General features: G+C 46.1%; 1 protein-coding gene across 1 annotated transcript in view; it reads right to left on the bottom strand.

The window, feature by feature from the left end:
* The window catches only part of LOC124760798, a 138,455-nt gene that overhangs the window by 59,767 nt on the left and 57,925 nt on the right, over positions 1-20,763 (bottom strand). Inside the window, exons 5-7 of the mRNA XM_047249108.1 lie at positions 16,023-16,321; positions 7,597-7,732; positions 198-368 (exon numbers count right to left, since the gene is read on the bottom strand). Coding sequence (XP_047105064.1) covers positions 198-368; positions 7,597-7,732; positions 16,023-16,321 — 606 coding nt within the window. The remainder of the gene's footprint in view (positions 1-197; positions 369-7,596; positions 7,733-16,022; positions 16,322-20,763) is intronic.

Below are 20,763 nucleotides of genomic sequence, written 5' to 3'. Positions count from 1 at the left end.
TTTTCTTGAAACCTCCTGTACTGTCAAGGATGTACTGGAGGCTTGTGTTGTTTTTAGCATCCTGTATCGAGGAAATTAAGGTACAGGGGAAAGCTCGGATCAGTCAGGGAGGTCACAGAGTTTACTGGCGATGCAGAGCTGAGGGAAACGGGCAGTGGCGGGCGGCGCAGGCGGCGCTTGCTGCAGCCGCGACGCACCCAGGCCGACGAGCCAGCGCCAGTAGTCGGCCTCGGCGACCACCCTGGCGGCGTCCTGGGCGGCCGCCCTGGCGCCGTCGACGCGGCCCGACACGCTGCGCGAGAACGCGTCCAGCGGCGACAGCGACTCCTGCAGCTGCGCGCGCTCGCGCACCAGCTCGCGCCGGATGCCTGCCGGAACAGCAACATCTCTCTGGTTACCTGTCCGTCACTCACGTACTCCAGCAGGGAGGGGCGGTGCGACGTAGGTTAGCAGAGCATCTTCAGCCTCTGAGTGAAACAATTATAAAACATGAAAAGCGGTGAAAGCAATAAAAATAATGATTTCAGCCTGATGAGTTGTTGTGTACGGTCTTCCACACCTGTACGGAAAACTGTGCTGCAGCCTGCTGGTGCCATTTGCTGGGAAACGGGAAAAGGCGAAAACGGCAATGGTACTTGACGTACATGAAATACTCTCAGCAACAAATTATGCAGAGTGTCCGAGGAGGAATGGTCAGTATTCGGGGATATGACAGCGACGACCACTCGAAGCAAAAATGTGTAGTAAACACGGGCTCTACAGTGCATACGTTAAAAGCTAAGTGCACATAGTAGAACGGACGTGTTTCACAGCAGCGAAGATGAACCTCTTCAGGTATTCACTTAGAATCCATATTTACTGGAAATTTCTTCTTGTTTGACGGCCACTGTGGCCCAGCGGTCCTAGGTGCTTCAGTCCGGGACCACACGGCTGCTACGGTCGCAGGTTCGAACCCTGTCTCGTGCATGGATACGTGTGATGTCCTCAGGTTAGTTAGGTTGAAGACTAGGGGACTGATTCCCTCAGATTTTAAGTCCCGTAGTGCTTAGAGCCATTTGAACCATCTTCTAGTTTCAGTCGGTACTATCCCCTCTCAAATTATCGAAGACAGAAGTCTGGCAGTAAAAAACATTGGTTTCGCAGTATCGAAGACGAAGAAGCGATCACAGCTCTTAAGACATGCATTTTCGACCACATGTTTGCTTGACTTGTTCTGTTTTGAATGGTCGTTCCTGACATATCCATGAATATTCAAAATGGTTCAAATGGCTCTAAGCACTATGGGACTCAACATCTGAGGTCATCAGTGCCCTAGAACTTAGAACTGCTTAAACCTAACTAACCTAAGGACATCACACACATCCATGCCCGAGGCAGGATTCGAACCTGCGACCGTAGCAGTCGCGCGGTTCCAGACTGAAGCTTCTAGAACCACTCGGCCACCGCGGCCGGCTATCCATGAATACTGACCATTGCTCTTGGAATATCATGTATAGTGGCTCTCGGTGTAAAAGTGTACATGTGGATGTACATTTCAATACAGATGAGACAGAAGAGGAAACTGAAAGGAGAAACGATCTAGGATGACTATTGCAAAGGTTTCAGAGACGCGACGTAGGTGGTAGAAGGCAAGTAGTATTTCAGGTATGCAGGTAAACAGTGGATCGGGTCTTCATTGGGAATGGAAGAGGTAGGGCAGGTTATAGTTGGAGCGTAAATACATATCAGAACTTATTTCGTCGTTTGAGGGGAGAAGATAGCTGAAACTATCTGGGAAGAAAAATGTAGGGTATCAAGATGTAGGGATGGTGAGGCCTGCTGATAAAGGCGCCGCAGCATGACAGGTTGGCTTCTCAAGTATAAGAGGGCAGACAAAACAGCTATTTTCCTATTACATGTATACCTATGACCAACTGAATCACATTCAGTTGCTGTGTCGCATTGAGAGCGCTCCTGTCGTTACAGAGAATTGAACAATTCCGTGTGTCACGTGATTGCAATGTCGCCAGAACTTGTAGTCGAGTGTAGCGAGGTAAGATGCATGATATTAGCCAATTTCATCGCCGCCAGTTTATGGGTGCCCGACGCCTCGAAAGTGGTAGAGGGACTATTGTCTTTTGTGGCACTGTGTAAATGATGTATCGAGGGTAGCTCAGTCCCGAAGAAAACGCGGCCGCTAGAGACAACAACGTGTCGATGTCGTCGACTGTCGTGAACTGTAACAGCGGCTTCATAAACCATAGCCAGAAAATCGCTCGTCACTTCTTCTGGACAGAAATATCTGATTAGCATCCAGGCCGCCGTAGCACAGGTACGCAACTTTTCTGTGAGTAAGACCGTCTAGACCGCTTATATGCAATTATTTATAACGCCGTTTTGCCTACTGCCATCATCAGATCAAAAGTTACAGCTTGCACAGCAAGGTTCAGTGTCAGTGTCCATAAAACCTGTGCCTAATAGCTCCGACTTGTTTTACAAGTTGTACGTTTTGATTAGATGAGGCAATAGTGGAAACTACTTTAAAAATAAATACATGCAAAGCGATCTAGACGGTTTTATTCATAAAATATTCACAATGATGGCGGACTCATGAAAGAAATTTATTTTCTGCATTAATACCTCTCTTCACCGCGCGTCACAGGACACAGAAATAAGACTACACTGTACCCCACAGCAATGTATGCAATATACCGCAAGGATGCTTCACTTTATTGTATATTTACAATATGTATCAAACTGTTTCCCATAATTTCATACGTACAATGTACAACCATTACACAATACAGGGCAGGTCGCTATGATCGAGCGGTTCAAGGCGCTTCAGTCCGGAACCACGTGGCTACTATGGTCGCAGGTTTGAATCCTGCCTCGGGCATGAATGTGTTTGACGTCCTTAGGTTAGTTAGGTTTAAGTAGTTCTAAGTCTAGGGGGATGATGATCTTAGATGTTAAGTCCCACAGTGCTTAGAGCTATTTGAACCATAATATAGGACATTATTAAATATATAGGACGTTATTAAGTTGTTAACTGACAGTAGCTGATAAGTTAGAGGAGTTACTTGTAATAGAATAGTATAAAATATGAATGGTAATCGGTTTTAGATGTGAATGTGGATACACAGAGAACTCCTTGTTGGTCACATGAGGTTGCTGCCCATTCATGACGTAGAGACAGTCATAAATAATATGCAGACAAGACTGTAATGGAAAAAGCTTGAATTACTTAAGAACTCTCTTACCCAAATATATGATAGAACAATGGGAGGAACCACGCCAGGACTGTAGCGTCACAGGTGTAGAGGTATGGGCGCCGAGCGTAGTCGGTGAGAGAATGAATAATTGCCAATCCCGACAGCACGTGCCCCGGCTACGATGCAAAAATGACCAGTGGAGAGATTTTGAGTCTTTGGCTATCTCTTTGTCCTCTGATTTACAACGGTGGTTTTAGTATTCAAAAAAAGGGTATGGTTCGTGTTACTGTATACAGTTGCACTGGTTTTTGTTGGTATGAAGCACTGAAACGAAGAGGGATGAATCGCACTGTGGGCTATGTGTTAGATGAAACACTCAATAAATTGATGGTTCGTCGTTAATGGTTACAATGTCTGTCTTTATACAGTGCCTGTACTTTCAAATAACCATGACCTTCACGTGCATCATATCGCTCGAACTCGTTCAGTGATTGGGCTGAAGGAACACACACTGTCATTGACGAATACAGCTGTGGTAAATATTACGAAATAGTTATTTTGTAAATGGAACCGCCTGTTCTTGTTGCAGCTGTAATTTATTCCTCGCAGACCCGTTTCGCCTTTTTTTGCTCTAAGGCATCTTCAGTGTGATAGTTTGTTGGCATCTACGTTTCCTCTCATCTGGTCTGGAGGTCGCACTATCACTTCATCATAGGGAGGAATAAATTACAGTTGCAGCAAGAAAAGGTGGTTTTATTCACAAAGCAAATATTTTTTGGTTGCTGCGGAGGATGGCCATGCAAATAAATTTGTTATTACGAAATAGTTTCGCATTTTGAGACTACGCACTGCTGTCTGCTGTTTGCGACACATGAAAATTTGTGCCGGACAGGTATTCAAAACCGAATTCCCCGCTTTTAACGAGTGCTCGCCTTAACAGTTTCGGCTGTCCGAGTACACTCCAGGTCGGATCCAAGCTTCCACACAGTCACAACGCTCACACTCGGGCAATTCGTGATTCCTGCACAGGAAGGCAAATACGAGGGCAGTTCAATAAGTAATGCAACACATTTTTTTCTGAAACAGGGGTTGTTTTATTCAGCATTGAAATACACCAGGTTATTCCCCAATCTTTTAGCTACACAACACTATTTTTCAACGTAATCTCCATTCAATGCTACGACCTTACGCCACCTTGAAATGAGGGCCTGTATGCCTGCACGGTACCATTCCACTGGTCGATGTCGGAGCCAACGTCGTACTGCATCAATAACTTCTTCATCATCCGCGTAGTGCCTCCCACGGATTGCGTCCTTCATTGGGCCAAACATATGGAAATCCGACGGTGCGAGATCGGGGCTGTAGGGTGCATGAGGAAGAACAGTCCACAGAAGTTTTGTGAGCTCCTCTCGGGTGCGAAGACTTGTGTGAGGTCTTGCGTTGTCATGAAGAAGGAGAAGTTCGTTCAGATTTTTGTGCCTACGAACACACTGAAGTCGTTTCTTCAATTTCTGAAGAGTAGCACAATACACTTCAGAGTTGATCGTTTGACCATGGGGAAGGACATCGAACAGAATAACCCCTTCAGCGTCCCAGAAGACTGTAACCATGACTTTACCGGCTGAGGGTATGGCTTTAAACTTTTTCTTGGTAGGGGAGTGGGTGTGGCGCCACTCCATTGAATGCCGTTTTGTTTCAGGTTCGAAGTGATGAACCCATGTTTCATCGCCTGTAACAATCTTTGACAAGAAATTGTCACTCTCAGCCACATGACGAGCAAGCAATTCCGCACAGATGGTTCTCCTTTGCTCTTTATGGTGTTCGGTTAGACAACGAGGGACCCAGCGGGAACAAACCTTTGAATATCCCAACTGGTGAACAATTGTGACAGCACTACCAACAGAGATGTCAAGTTGAGCACTGAGTTGTTTGATGGTGATCCGTCGATCATCTCGAACGGGTGTGTTCGCACGCTCCACCATTGCAGGAGTCACAGCTGTGCACGGCCGGCCCGCACGCGGGAGATCAGACAGTCTTGCTTGACCTTGCGGCGATGATGACACACGCTTTGCCCAACGACTCACCGTGCTTTTGTCCACTGCCAGATCACCGTAGACATTCTGCAAGCGCCTATGAATATCTGAGATGCCCTGGTTTTCCGCCAAAAGAAACTCGATCACTGCCCGTTGTTTGCAACCGTGGAGGTATAAGGAGGGAAGATGGCACAATGGCCGTCTGCTGTACGTCTGTTTGAAGCCGGTGGGCCGCCATGTTTGATTGGTCAAAACAGTGACAGAGCTCTTGTTAGAATTGCGTGTTCTTCATATTTAACGTTATGTCTGCGAAATAATTTCAGATGATGAGTGTTACAATGTTTACATGCATAACACAACGTCAGAATAGCTTTTTCAGGTGTGTTCGTTTTGTTTTTAATGCGTTTTTGCCCCAGCAATACAACTGATTTGGTCTCGTTAACTTAAGTGTTTCTTTTGGATACGAACTTCGAATGATGAAAAATAACAGTGTACAAAGCCCTTTTCAAACTCAAATCACCTTTTACTGTATTTGTGTCGATGTAAACTGAAAGCAGAACCCGAAAGCTATGTTAGTTTACATACCAGATGATATTTCTTACTCGTTTACACACTTATACAAAATTTCATTTGTAAATACAAACATCGTTTGTGCTTTGTCAAGAAAAATAAGCATATGAACCCACAGAGCCCTACGAGCTTCATTGATCGGAAATCGGAAATAAAATAAGAAGAAAACAATTTCACAAAACGTAAACAAGGCCGGACATCTCACGAATATAAACGACAATATTTTACGAACGGGGCCACTTACGCATGGAACGTGATTCCTTTTAACTTGGTAGCACTATTCCAACGGTTAGTACACCCGTAATCAACGCAAACCGGCATTTTAAAATTAAAAAACCTTCAGCAGCTCTAGACAGTAGCACAATCGGAAACGAGTCTTCTGACCAAACTGCAATGGCGGAGCTCGGTTTCTGTCGGCTTCAAGTTTGTGACGTCATGGCATCTCCCCTCCTTATACCTTCATGTTTGCAACGCACATCCGTTACAGACGCCATTTTAACAGCTCCATACAGCGCTGCCACCTGTCGGAAGTCAATGAAACTATACGAGACGAAGCGGGAATGTTTGAAAATATTCCACAAGAAATTTCCGGTTTTTTCAACCAAAATTGGCCGAGAAAAAAAATGTGTTGCATTACTTATTGAACTGCCCTCGTATTATATCACCATTTTAGCCCATCGAGCCATGGATACATAATTAATGGTTACAATGTCTGTGTTTACACATTTTCTGTATCTTCACAATAAAGTGTCCTCCAGACATGCTCGCATGTCTGAAGGAACAGTCACTGTCTGACGATTACAACTGTGATAAACATCACAAAATAAGACTCGAACTCGGGACCTTTGCCTTTTGCGGGCAAGTGCTCTATCAACTGAGATACCCAAGCGCGACTCACGCCCCGTCCTCACAGATTTACTTCTGCCAGTACCTCGTCTCCTACCTTCCAAACTTTGCAGAAGCTCTCCTGCGAACCTTGCAGAACTAGCACTCCTCAAAGAAAGGATATTGCGGAGACATGGCTTAGCCACCGCCTGGCGGATGTTTCCAGAATGACATTTTGACTCTGCAGCGGCGGAGTGTGCGCTGATATGAGACTTCCAGGGAGATTAAAACTGTGTGCCGGACCGAAACTCGAACTCGGGACCTTAACATTTCGCGGGCAAGTGCTCTACAAAGTGAGCTGCCCAAGCACGACTCACGTCCCGTCCTCACAGACGAGGTATTGGCAGAAGTAAAGCTGTGAAGACGGGCCGTGAGTCGTGTTTGGGCAGCTCACTTGGTAGAGCACTTGCCCGCGAATGGTTAAGGTCCTGAGTTCGAGTCTCGGTCCGGCACACAGTTTTAATCTCACTGGAAATCTCATTACGAAATAAATTAGCATCTGCGATTGTGTTTGAATCAAGAACTGTGCGTGCACTAGGGTTGTCACTACTTGACATACGGAAGTTTGGATCGGTCTTGGAGACGTGTTTGCGTAACGAAAGTAGTTAAGGTGACCTCTCGCGATAAGTGGAAAATCCGGGTTCGAGTCCCGGTCACGTACATATTTTCATGTGTCACAAACAACTGACATTATGCACAGTCGGAGACTAGGAAGCTATTTCGTGAAGTTGACGGTGATCTCTGCCATCCACGTTTTTTTCGCCTAAGAAATTATCTTGGGAACTGGAATTCTACACAAAAGACAAAATACTCAGGATATACCCCACGACACTACCTGGATGCTACGAGATATGCTTTTGCGTCTTGCAGCAGTGTGAAGCCGTGAGTGTGCCACGCTGTATTGCCGACAGACTCACCGAGCCTGGCGTCCCTGGTGCTCTCGAGGACCTGTCGCGGCAGCAGCTGGAAGTCTGCGCGCGCCTGCTGCGCCGCGGCGCTCAGGTTGCCGTTGCGCAGGTCTCGCAGCGCCAACAGACGTTCGTCAGTCAGCAGCTACAACACGCACACGTCACTGGCACTCACATCCGCCAATGTATCTTCACTTACACTCTAACAATAGTTTTTGTACAAGTTCATAATGAGTCAATCGCTCAGCAATGGAATGTGCACTATTTCCTAACTTCCCTAAGGCTTAAAACCGTCTGGAAACTAACAGAGAGGTTCTGTCGGAATAGAAAACCATGTCGACAGGCCGTTAGAAGTGCCTGGGTAGCTCAGCCCGTAAGAGCGTTGCCCGGTAGAGGTAACGTTTTGCGTACGAGTCCCGATCCAACATAATGTTTTAAATTGCCAAGAAATTTGTTAGAAGACTTCGTATTACACGAGGATTCGAACTTTAATAGTGGAAACTATTTATTTACAGCTCGTACAAAATAGATACGTGTTTCAAAGTTTTGCTGACCTTCAAAGTAGTCACCAGCATATTGTATAACCCGTTGCCAGCGATGTGGAAGTCGTAGGATACTCTTAGCAGTGCCAGTTGTATTGAAAATCGAGCGGCGCAGTCTATTGCCCGACGAATTTGTAGCAGTTCTGAAGCGAGTGCCGTGAAGTGTTTCCTTCAGTTTAGAAATCGAGTTGGACTTACGTGGTCTTAAGTCAGGGGAGTGCAGTAAGTGGTATAGCACTTAGCAACACTGTCAAACAAATCAGTAGCAGCTTGCATTCTGCGCGACCGCTACGGTCGCGGGTTCGAGTCCTGCCTCGGGCATGGGTGTGTGTGATGTCCTTAGGTTGGTTAGGTTTAAGTAGTTCTAAGTTCTATGGGACTGATGACCTCAGAAGTTGAGTCCGAAAGCGCTCAGAGCCATTTGAATTGAACAGCTTGCACTGTACGTGCTTGAGCATTGTCCTGCAAAATGATGGTCAGGTCCTGCAGAAAGTGTCATCACTTCTGTCTCTTTGCTGCTCATTTTTGGAATACAACCTACGACCAGCTGAGAGACAGAAGTGATGACACTTTCTGCAGGACCTGACCGTCATTTTGCAGGACAATTCTGAAGCACGTACAGTGCAAGCTGTTACTGATTTGTTTGACTGATAGGATTGCTTTTAAGTGCTGTACCACCTAATGCACTCCCCTGACTTAAGCCCTTGTGAGTTCTACTTGATTTATAAGCTGAAGGAAACACTTCACGGCATTTGCTTCAGATCTGCTACAAATTTGTCGGGCAATAGACCGCGGCGTTCGAACTGTCAACTCAACTGGCACTGCTAACAGTATCCTGCGACTTCCACAATGCTGGCAACGGGTTATACACAATGCTGCTGACTGCTTTGAATGTCAGCACAACTTTGAAATACGTATCTATTTTGTACAAGCTGTAAGTAAATAGTTACCACTATTAAAATTCCAACCCTCCTATCTTTATCCTATGACGTGTTATTAATTGCATTAGCGGCAAACACGGTTACAGTAATTTTCTCGGCCGTATCAGGTGCATACAAGATCTCATGGATCGTTGTTATGGTCTCCTGATGGTATAAAGGGTAACTCCTGTTTGCAGAGTAAGCAGCAGCTAGGTGATCCTAAATGTCTCAGTCAGCTGTCGACAGCTCTCCGCAATTATCTAAAGGCCTGTGGTGTGCAGTGTTTTCTACATTCAGAGCACGATGCCTGACAGGTAGTATACATTAAAGAGCTCCACGACCGGGAAGACCCGTGGAATTGGAATTACAATAAGGTCTTTGGATTTTGGTACACAGGAAAGTACATCGTTATGTTCATCGTCCTCTTGCAAGTACTTGCCTGGGATACTCATTATCGTGCTGATTGCTTTCATACTCGCATGACAAAAAAAAAAAAAAACAGATCACTTATGTGTGAACGTAATCTCCAAGTAATGTTTACCGACGGAAGGTCTGAAAATCTCGTCACATACTCATTAACGATCAAAGGAACTTCCACTAACACAGTGCTTAGGCCATAAACTTTTACACATCGCCTTGGTTTCTTTCATCAGTAATTTGCGGCAAACTATAATTACTGATGGCTACATATTTCACTATAATTAATAAGGCTGTCAAGTATCAGGAAAGAACGACATGAACTATATACTAATTAAAATGAAATACAATAATTCATTAAACTGGGCAACAGAGGAAACTAGCTCTGTAGTCTTATAAAGTTGTAAATGAACAATGACTGACAAGCAGACTAATTAATTATTTTACGAACAGGAACCGAGACTTTCTCAAAACGTTACCAGCGTGAGATGCGATTTTGATCTATAGGAGATGGAATACACTCTTACCATTAACAACTGTCTTGCGCGAGTTGAAGCAACAATAATTGTTCACTCAGATGCGATACAGAGCGCCTTGCATCCTACAGTGTCATACCAGACAAGAGAACTCGTTCTCACACAACAAGAAGCTACAGATGGTCTGACTGGGTGCCTATAACGAGCTAACGTGCCATTTCTAAGGTCAATGTATCATGTACGTCTTCATTAATTTTTTCACCCGTCATACTGTTCTGATTTTCATGAAATTTTACCACAAGATTTTAAGTAACAATAATAACTCTTATTAAAAATCTCTAATCCGTGACGCCAATTATTACTGAAGTATTCAAATATATCTCAAACACATATTTCCCATGTTTTGTACATCAAATAAATTCTTGGTATCCGTGCTGCAATAGAATAATGCAGATATCTCACGGAGATTTGTGATAAACATTTTATTACTCAATAGCTCAGGAACAACTTTCTGTTGTAACAGTCCATCTGGTAATTATTTCAATACGTAAATCTGTGTATGAAGTCATTATACTTAACATCAAATACTTACAGAGTCAACAGAGTATATGAGAGACTGAATATGTAAGGCATGAATAAAGTGTTGTTAATATTATGCATGAATGTATTTTAATATTTTCCAGTGCATGAAGAGAGTTACATACAAGGCACGAAAGGGTACAGTAGAGCAGCCAGAATTTATGTAGTGAGAGGAATATTTTTACTCCTGCGCTTCAGACAGTTAAAAAGTATTAATAGCTGCAGTTCAATTATTTTTCAAAAAGGGTAATTTCCATAAAATTGTATGTTTGTTTGGTTTGTAAAGGATTAGTAACTTTGCGTAGCCAATACAGATTCGAGTTACTCCGATATATGCATTTTGTAAATGACCTTAGCAAAGTTTCTCGTGCAAGAGAACTATGTTTTGAATTGTATTGAGTCTGATGATGCAAAACTACTGTTTGGCACGGAGTTGGTAGTAATGTTTTATATTGCTGTTTTCGTGAACAACACAGTATAAGTACATTTACTTAAACAGCTAATCTCTATTGATTCCTCATGGACAGGGGACATCAGCTGGTTAAGCAATTGTCAATATCAATTAAATTCTCCAGCAGCCGTGCAACTAAGATGTTATTTTATATTGACGACGACAACCAGTTTCGGTATTCCACTATGCCATCTTCAGGCCCCATATGCATCTCTCAAAATACACGATAATGCCATAAAGTGGCATACATCCCTGGATTTCGTGAATTCAAGCCGTTTAACAAGTGCTTCATTCGAAGATTTGGTAGCAACCATTTAACAAGTGCTTCATTCAAAGACTTGGTTGTTACCAAGTCTTCGAATAAAGCACTTGTGAAGCGGTTTGAATTCACGAAATCCATGGACATATGGCACTGTATGGCATTATCGTGTGTTTTGAGAGATGCACTGTATGGCACCATATGCCATTATCATGTATCTGCCGTAGTCAAAACAAAATAAAATAGCATCTTAGTTACACGGCTGTTGGAGAATTTCATTGATATTGAAAGTTAAACAACTAATTGTGGTTATTTTGAAAAAGGAACAGCTTCATGATATCTCGCAGAAAAATTAATATTTCTTTTTATAGCGAGTCAGAAAATCGTGATATACGGGCAGGTTGCTGATGACAGGCCCTGTCTGAAGAACGCAGCTCATCGTCCTGGTGAAGGGAGCCGATTATCAGCGGTAGGTGGAAAAAATATAAAGCAGCCTCTGATTCCTGCCCACGGCGCAGCAGTACACACTGCACCGCAGGCACACTTTCTACAACTTTGTCCTCGTACGAGTTCAATACGGCAGCGCATATGCAGACACTGAGCACTGCACGTAACTCCTAACTTCCTGTGAATACTCTTCTGGAAGAACTCCCAAACTGTAGGATTACCTGAAAGATGTCAGTATCTTACTTCTAATGCACATCTTCCCTTTTTGTAAGGAAAGTTGAAAATTTATCTCCATCTCGATCTCACGGAACATATGGCCAGTGAATTTCCTTGGCATGTTGTCGCCTCCTTTGTTTCCTACTTTCCTACAAGACACACACACAACACACACACACACATATATATATATATATATATATATATATATATATATATATAGAGAGAGAGAGAGAGAGAGAGAGAGAGAGAGACAGAGACGCACACACTGGCAAGGTACTGACGTGTCTGTTGGGCGAGTAAGGGAAACATGTCTGTGAGCAGATGAAAGGAATTCGGGGTTCCTCCTAGTATGCCTTTTTCGCATAGGCCATGTATCGGCATCCACAAAATATAGTGGGTTTTGCGGAGTGTTTATTTCCCTATGTTCCACAATAAGTACGCTGCAATTATGAGCGTATGGCATTGGTGGCCGGGAGACCGCTCGCGGGGCGGCTCGGCCGCCGCTCCACAAGTTCTTTAACGCCACTACGGCGACTTGCGAGTGAATGAGGATGAAATAATGATGAAAGACACACAACACCCAGTCATCTCGAGGCAGAGAAAGTCCCTGACCCCGTCGGGAATCGAACCCGGAACCCCGTGCGCGGGAAGCGCAAGACCACGAGCCGCGGACTACGCTGTAGTTCCTTTGTGATATAGACATTATATACAAATTTATTGTAGAGATATGCGACTATCCTTTGTTCAGCACCCAGCAATAAATACGAGAGTCGACAGCAAATCTTCGGCACATCCTCAGGTTCCGTAATATAAACGTTCCTGTTACAATGAGTGCTGGACAAAATATTATCGCGTAGCTGTACCTCTATAAGGGAAAATGAATTAAAACTTGGGGCCAAGATTTTGTTATTTATCATTGAGTGCCGATTTGTCATGCAAATATCAAAGCGACAGCAACTGAAAAAGGACATATGTCGTCAATCTGATTTTGACATTATTGAGCAGATTCAAGCATTTTCGTCCGCTACGTTGTTCACATGGCAGCTTTAGAACATTTAAAAATTACTTAATTGTTGTGTTTGTTAGAAGTGTAGTTGCTCTCCTATTTTATTTGGATAACGACCTATTCGACAGTACCGCGTCAGTTAACATTCACATAACGTTGTAGATATTTATGATTCGAGGCATGTGTAGTTCGATAATATCCGTGACGGTTTTCACAGCAGCGTAATTAGTTCAGATGGTCTGGCGAGTGGTGCCCTACGCTTCGGCCCTGGAGGTGCTGAGTTCAGTCACAGATAGGGGTGCGGATTATTTTTCTTTACAGTCCCTCGAGGACGGCGCTAAGTCCACTTGGCCTGCTATCAAATCAGCTCTGGGGATCTTTCCCAGCGATAAAAGTTGGTCAGAGCGACGACCGTGCCCAATACCGGGCTGTGAAATTGATTACCTCAACAGTTACAAGACAGTATTTGGGAAGATCCGGATTCAAATCCACCTCCAGACATACTGGTTTAGCAAAGTTTTAAACATGGCTGCTTGGTTCAGTGACCGTTTCTAAATTAAATTGAAGCAAATGAGCCCTCGGTCACAGTTATTTTTAGTCTTATTGACCAGGTTTCAACACTTCCAAGAGTGCCTTCATCAGAATTAAACCAATTAAAATGGCCTATAACATAGTTACAAATTTGTAGGAAAAGACATTTTTATATAGAAAAGATAAGTACTGACTGACAATAAAAGACAGAGGCAGTACTTACATGTCACGTATAAAATAATTAACAGGCCAGAAGTGCTTTAGTCTCAAAATAATAAAAAGGAGTGCGTGAAAGCGAGCCACCATGGGCCGGTCGTACCTGTATGTATGTATGTTAACCGGGGACCTAGAAACGACGGAGAGGCTCCGTCCCAGCCGCAGCCGCAGTGGTCCACAACCCCACGACGACTACGGCTGTCCACTTCACCCCTCCGCCGCCCCACACCGAACCCTGGGTTACTGTGGGGTTCGGCCCCCGGTGGACCCGCCCCCCCCCCCCCCCCCAGGGAACGTCTGACACCAGACGAATGTAACCCCTATGTTTGCATGGTAGAGTAATGTCGGTGTATGCGTACGTGGAGAACTTGTTTGCGCAGCAATCGCCGACATAGTGTAACTGAGAAGGAATAAGGGGAACGAGCCCGCATTCGCCGAGGCAGATGGAAAACCACCTAAAAACCATCCACAGACTGGCCGGTTCACCGGACCTCGACACAAGTCCGCCGGGCGGATTTGTGCCGGGGACCAGGCGCTCCCTCCCGCCTTAGACCGCACGGCCAACCGGGCGGGCGGTCGTACGCGTCCAACCACAGGCAGCAACGGACTGAGGCGCCCGCGTTAACAAGTGCGGGCAGGTGAACATGACATTGCTTCGAGAGTGCCATCTAGTAGCCGCAGGTACAACTTGCAACCTGTGGCTGTACAGGTGCAAGCAGCCCATAGTGGCTCCCATTCATGCATTCCTTTTTATTATTTTGTGACTAAAGCCTTTCTGGCCTGTTAATTATTTGATATGTGACATGTAAGTACTGCCTCTGCCTTTGAATGTTAGCAGCCAGTATTTACACTTTTTTATATAAAAATGTCTTTTCCTATAAATATGTTACAGGCTATTTTAATTGTTTTAAATCTGATGAAGGCACTCTTAGAAGTGTTGAAACCTGGTCAATAAAACTAAAAATAACTGTGACCGAGCGGCCAAAACCCAGGCGATCATTTCAGGCAAAACCACCCTTTCCTTCCGCCTCCTCGATTTCTATCTAACCATCTATGGCCGTCCTATCGCCCTCACCCCCACCCTTAAGCACCTTGGCGTCACCCTCGACCATCCCCGCTCCTGGACCCCCCATCTCCAGACAATCCAAGCCAAGGCACACTCCCGACTCCGTCTCCTCAAGCTCCTGTCCGGCCGTACGTGGGGTCTGGACGCCTACACCATACTCCACACCTATAAATCCCTCATCCGCCCTGTCCTTTGTTACGCCCATCTGGCCTGGATCTCCGCCCCCCCCCCCTACCTTTTATAAATCCCTTCAGATCCTTGAATGCCATGGTCTCCGCCTCACCTATCGCATCCGTCTCCCCTCCCCCACAGGGATCCTGTACGACCTCATTCCATTCCCCCACCTCCTCCTTTTCCTTGAAAGGATACGGATCCTGTACACCTCCCGTGAACTCGATCGTCTTCACCCCCTTGTCTCACCCATCCTCTCCCACCCCCGCCTGCTGCCGCGCCTGTATTCCCACGTCCCACGCGGTCTCCATCTCTCCACCCTCCTTACCCTCTCCCAAGGTGGCTTCCGCCAGCCCCCCCTCCCTGATGATGTCCCCCTCCCCTCCATCTACCCTCCTATCAACTTTAATCCTCCCCTCCCACTTCCTGTGTCTTTTCCTTTAGGCACCCTCCCTCCCATCTCTCTCCTTTCCCCCCCCCACCCCTCTTCCTCCACCCCTCTTCCCCCAGCTTCCCCTCCCCCTTCCTCCCTCCACCCCTATCTCCCCTGCACAAGACATCTCTGCTCTCCCCTCTCCCTCTCCCACCCCCCCCCTCCTCCTCTCTTGGCGGGTCCCCGGACTCGTACACGCTTAGTGAACGTTCGCGCGCCGGAGATCAACGGCTCGTGTTTCTGTGTGTGCCGTCCTTTGTGCTCAAGTGGTTCAGTGTTATTCGTTTTGTGCTCCTACGTTCGCGTGTGACAATTTTCGTCTCTGTGTGTGTCCAAGTGTCTGAACAAATTTTATCTTGGACTCTACGCCCCTGAATGGCTCAATGTATTTTAAAAGTGTATGTCTCCGTTATATGTTCACCGTAATTTTTCTCTAATTGTCTTTATATGTATCTTTTGTGTTCTCTGTGGCCAAAGAGGGGCGTATTATGCCGCTGATGGCCTGCCTGTCACTGGTTTAAAAATAACAATACAGAAAAAAAATGACCGAGCGCTCATTTATTTCAGTTTAATACTGGTTTAGGTGTTCGTGGTTTCTGTAAAATCTCTTCAAAAAAAAAGATGCACGTTTCCTTCCCACTTCTTCTCCGAATGAGACAGTGCACCGCGTCCCTGACGCCAGCTGCAGGGCGCGCCACTGACCGCCTCGAGCCGCACGGAGACGTCGAGGCCGACGGCGTCGACGGTGTCGCAGAGCGGGCGGTCCCTGGCGGCGCACTGGCGGCGCGCCGCGTCCAGCTGGTAGCGCAGGTCTGCGAGGCGCTCGCGCGCCACCAGCGCCAGGCCGCGCGCCTGCGCCGCCTGCTCCAGCACGGCGGCCGCCCGCTGGCTGGCGCCCTCCGCCGCCGCCGACACGTCGGACAGCGCGTCCAGCGCCACGTCCACGCCCGTCTCGCGCGACAGCTCGCGCTGGATCGGCGCGCCCAGCAGCGCGTCCGCGCCTGCCGGCACCGAGCTCCGTACAGCTCCGCCCTCTCACACAATACAGCACTGAACTTAAGCAAAGCACGGGTAGACTGTACCAGTGGTCTTCAGTCCGCAGACTGGCTCGATGCAGTCAATGCATTCTAAATCGGCAGTACATAATTAGCTATCTGTTGTCGGTACAGGAAGGAACTGATATTATCCTACATTATCCTACAGAGTTTTATGTCTTCTACGGGTAATGCCACAGATTTTACTATCCAACACAATAATTTAAGACAAACCATAGGTGAAATGAAAGTTTACAAGGGCGAGGTTTACTCACTCTTTCTAATCATGATACCACACTACACCCCAATGAAACAAAGTGTGTAACAGTGATTAGCGTCAAGTGCCGAAGTAACTTGCAAAGCGTGTCTTCAGGAATAGGACTCATATACTGAAGAGCCAAAGAAACTGGTACACCTGCCTAATATCGCGAACATGGCCCCGCGAACGTGGCCCCGCGAACATGGAGAAGTGCCGCAACACTAATGTCTGAAGCGGTGCTGGAGGGAACTGACACCATGAATCCTGCAGGGCCGGCCGGTGTGGCCGTGTGGTTCTAGGCGTTTCAGTCTGGAACCGCGTGACTGCTACGGTTGCAGGTTCGAATCCTGCCTCAGGCATGAATGTGTATGATGTCCTTAGGTTAGTTAGGTTTAAGTAGTTCCAAGTTCTAGGGGACTAATGACCACAGGTGTTAAGTCCCATAGTGCTCAGAGCCATTTGAACCATTTGAACCAATCCCGCAAGGCTCCCTACAAATCCATAAGAGTACGAGGGGATAGAGATCTCTTATGAACAACACGTTGCAAGGCAGCAGAGATATGTTCGATAATGTTGGCTTGGTGGGCAGCGGAAGTGTTTAAACTCAGAAGAGCAGTTCTGGACGTGTGGGGTGTCCCGTTGTCCTGCTGGAATTGCCCAAGTCCGTCGGAATGCACAATGGACATGAATGTTTGCAGGTGATCAGACAGGATGCCTACGGACGTGTCATCTGTCAGAGTCCCAGCTAGAGGTATCATGGGTCCCACAACCATATATCACTCCAACTGCATTACAGCATTACAGAGCCTTCACCAGCGTGAACAGTTCCCTGCTGATAAGGAGGGTCTATGGATTCATGAGATTGTTCCATACCCATACACGTCCATCCGCTCGATACAGTTTGAGACTCGTCCGAACAGGCAACGTGTTTCGAATCATCAAACGTCCAATGACGGTGTTGACGGACCAAAATGGTTCAAATGGCTCTGAGCACTGTGGGACTTAACTTCTGAGGTCATTAGTCCCCTAGAACTTAGAACTACTTAAACCTAACTAACCTAAGGGCAACACACACATCCATGCCCGAGGCAGGATTCGAACCTGTGACCGTAGCGGTCGCGCGGCTCCAGACTGTAGCGCCTAGAACCTCTCGGCCACTCCGGCCGGCATTGACGGACCCAGGCGAGACGTAAAGCTTTGTGTCGTGGAGTTATCGAGAGGTACACGAGTGGGCCTTCGCCTCTGAAATCCCATATCGATGATGTTTCGTTCAATGGTTCGCGCGCTGACATTTGAGGATGGACCAGCATTGAAATCTGCTGCAATTTGCAGAAGGATTGCACTTTTGTCACGTTGAACGATTCTCTCCAGTAGTCGTTGGTACCGTTCTTGCAGGACCTTTTTCCTGACGATGCGATGTCGAAGATTTGATGTTTTACCGAATTTCTAATATTCACGGCACACTCGTGAAATAGTCGTACGGGAAAATCCCCACTTCATCGCTACCTCGAAGCTGTTGTGTCCCATCCCTCGTGTGTCGACTACAACACCACATTCAAACTCAAATCTTGATAACCTGCGATTCTAGCAGCAGTAACAGATCTAACAACTGTGCCACACACTTTTTGTCTTATATAGGCGTTGCCGACCGCAGCGCCGTATTCTGCTTGTTTACATATCTCTGTATTTGAATACGCATGCCTATACCAGTTTCTTTGGCGCTTCAGTGTAAGATTGCATATATTTACATGGCTATTAACAGCACAGTTACTTTATAGGTATGTACTTACCACTGCAGGGGCGGTTCCTCATGTGCGATTTTTATTCGTAAATTTCATTCAGTGGAAGAATGTTTGCAGTGACTGCCACCATATATACAACATATACATCAAAAGTGATATGTGCTAGAGCCTATATTGAGAAAAATACTCTGGCAACAAATTTAAAGGATCACTTGTTGGATATCACATAATTGCCTCCCATTCCCACGCATAAGTTTGTAATTTCCCTCAAAGCTGCCTACAGCCTTCCTCTGTAATGGTGCAAAAGCGTGGCGGCCTGTGACGTCTCCCTCGGGCTCCTTTCAAACAGCAAGGTGTTGACCATGCAGAATAAAGGCCATAGCTGACAAGTTCATGTGAGCTGTAAGGTGGGTTAATGGTGTCACATTGGTACCATATTTACCACAATTCTGCCCAATGTCACCCTGGACGTGTCACTAGGTAGCGTCACACCCCCTATTACCCACATTTCACCCTTTCTTTTGATGCTTCTACGACGGAGGCCGATATTTCACGGTCGAAAACGACTGTTCGTAGTGCGATAAGCAGCAGAATGGCGTTCTTGAAAATATTCGACACTGCTGTCACCCCCTGCGCATTTCAACCATAAGGAGCCTTTCAAAACCGTTCGACGAAATCTGAACGTGATCCGAAGCAATAAAAGTCGTTTATGCTTTCCAATCTTCCTATTCCACTTTCTTTCGTGATGTTATCACCGGCGAGGAAGGGGGGGGGAGGGGAAGCTGTAATATTAATATGTGCGTGACAAAAACGGCAATTGGTCCATAAAAGACCCCTCCGATCGGCAAGACCCTGTGTGCCACACATGCAACTCCACCGAGCACGTTACAAATGTATCTGTCAGAAACTCTAACACATATTCAGCCTCGTGGCTGCTCTAGAGCTTGAAAGCAGGCAAACCCCACCTAGGGGGTGTGGAAGGGGTTGCAGGCGCCAAGCAAGCTGCTAGGGTGAATGTTTGGCGAAATTTCTGAGAAGGTGCGTGGGCAGCACCGAGGGTATTACCGAATTTGGAGGGGGGAGGGGGCGGGGGGAATTCTTAGACGAACCCATTGCCGTTTTATTCAGGCACATGCAAATGTTGCGTGCTCCCGCCGTGATGACGCCACAGAAGGGCGCGAAACAAGAGGGGTGTAAAAGCATAAATACCTTTTTCTGTTTCGGATGACGTTCAAATGTCTTCGAACGGTTTTGAACGGCTCCTGGTGGTTCCACACTGTATACCGAAACTAAAATTGCGGTTGCATTACACTCCAAAGACGCCAGATCACGTTTAGTGGGGCTGCAGCCCGTACTTGCACGAAAAGGTTTGGTTTCATTGACTCTCTTTACGCCACCCCTCAGACCTTTTTCGTGTCTATTCTGAGCGGCGGTGCGTCTGAAATGTTTTCGTCGGCGACCCGTAAGAAATCAGCAACGATGGTTGTCGCAGTTCTGACCTCCATCGTAGAGCCATCAAAAGAAGGGGTGAAATGTGAATAAGAGGGCGTGTGACGACCTTCGTAACGTGTGACGCATCCACGGTGGCATTGGTCAGAATTGTGGTAAAATTTGGTGTCAGTGTGACATCATTAACCTACCTTACAGCTCACATGAACTTCTGAACTTTCAATATCTTGTTGCCTGAAACGAGCCCGAGGATGAGGTCACAGGGCGTCAGGCTTTTGCACCATTAGAGAGAATGGCTGTAAGAAGCTTTGAGCCAAATTTCAAACTTATGCGTGGGAATGGGGGAAATTACGTGATTTCGAAAAAGTGATATTTTTATTTTGTAGTGTAGTGTATTTTGCTACAAAATACGCAAACAGGTCTACGTAAGCAATGATATTGCTAGCTGCTTCTAGGTTGCGATAATTAGACAGACAGCTCATCCCGCTATCTGTTTATTGCGGTCTTCAGCACGAAGATTCGTTTGGTGCCTCTCTCTATGCTGGTCTATATTGTGAAAGCCTATCCATCTGTCCGTTACTACTACAACCTATGCTCACTAGATCCTACTTACGATAGTCAAGCCTTAGCCTACCGCTACATTTTTTACCCTCCACACTTCTTTCCATTACCAAATTGACTGTTACTACATTCCCAGGAATAGTCCTATATAGTTATCCCTTCTTTTAGCCGACTTGTGGCATTTCTACCCATCCTGATTCAGTACATTCTCAGCACTTATTCGATCTGCGCCTCTTCTACTCTTCAGCTTTCATCTGTAGTACCACAACTTAAAAGTTTCTAGTCTCTTCTTCGTCCACGTTTCACTGCCTAAAAGGCTACACTTCAAATATTTTAGAAAAGACTCCTAAACACTTAACGCCCTATTCCTTGTCTCTGATTTACTTCTTTTATCAGAA

This window comes from Schistocerca piceifrons, chromosome 1 (genome assembly GCF_021461385.2).
Source record: "Schistocerca piceifrons isolate TAMUIC-IGC-003096 chromosome 1, iqSchPice1.1, whole genome shotgun sequence".
NCBI lineage: Eukaryota > Metazoa > Arthropoda > Insecta > Orthoptera > Acrididae > Schistocerca > Schistocerca piceifrons.
The sequence above is the reverse complement of the archived record's forward strand: the minus strand, read 5'-3'. Positions and strand labels throughout refer to the sequence as shown.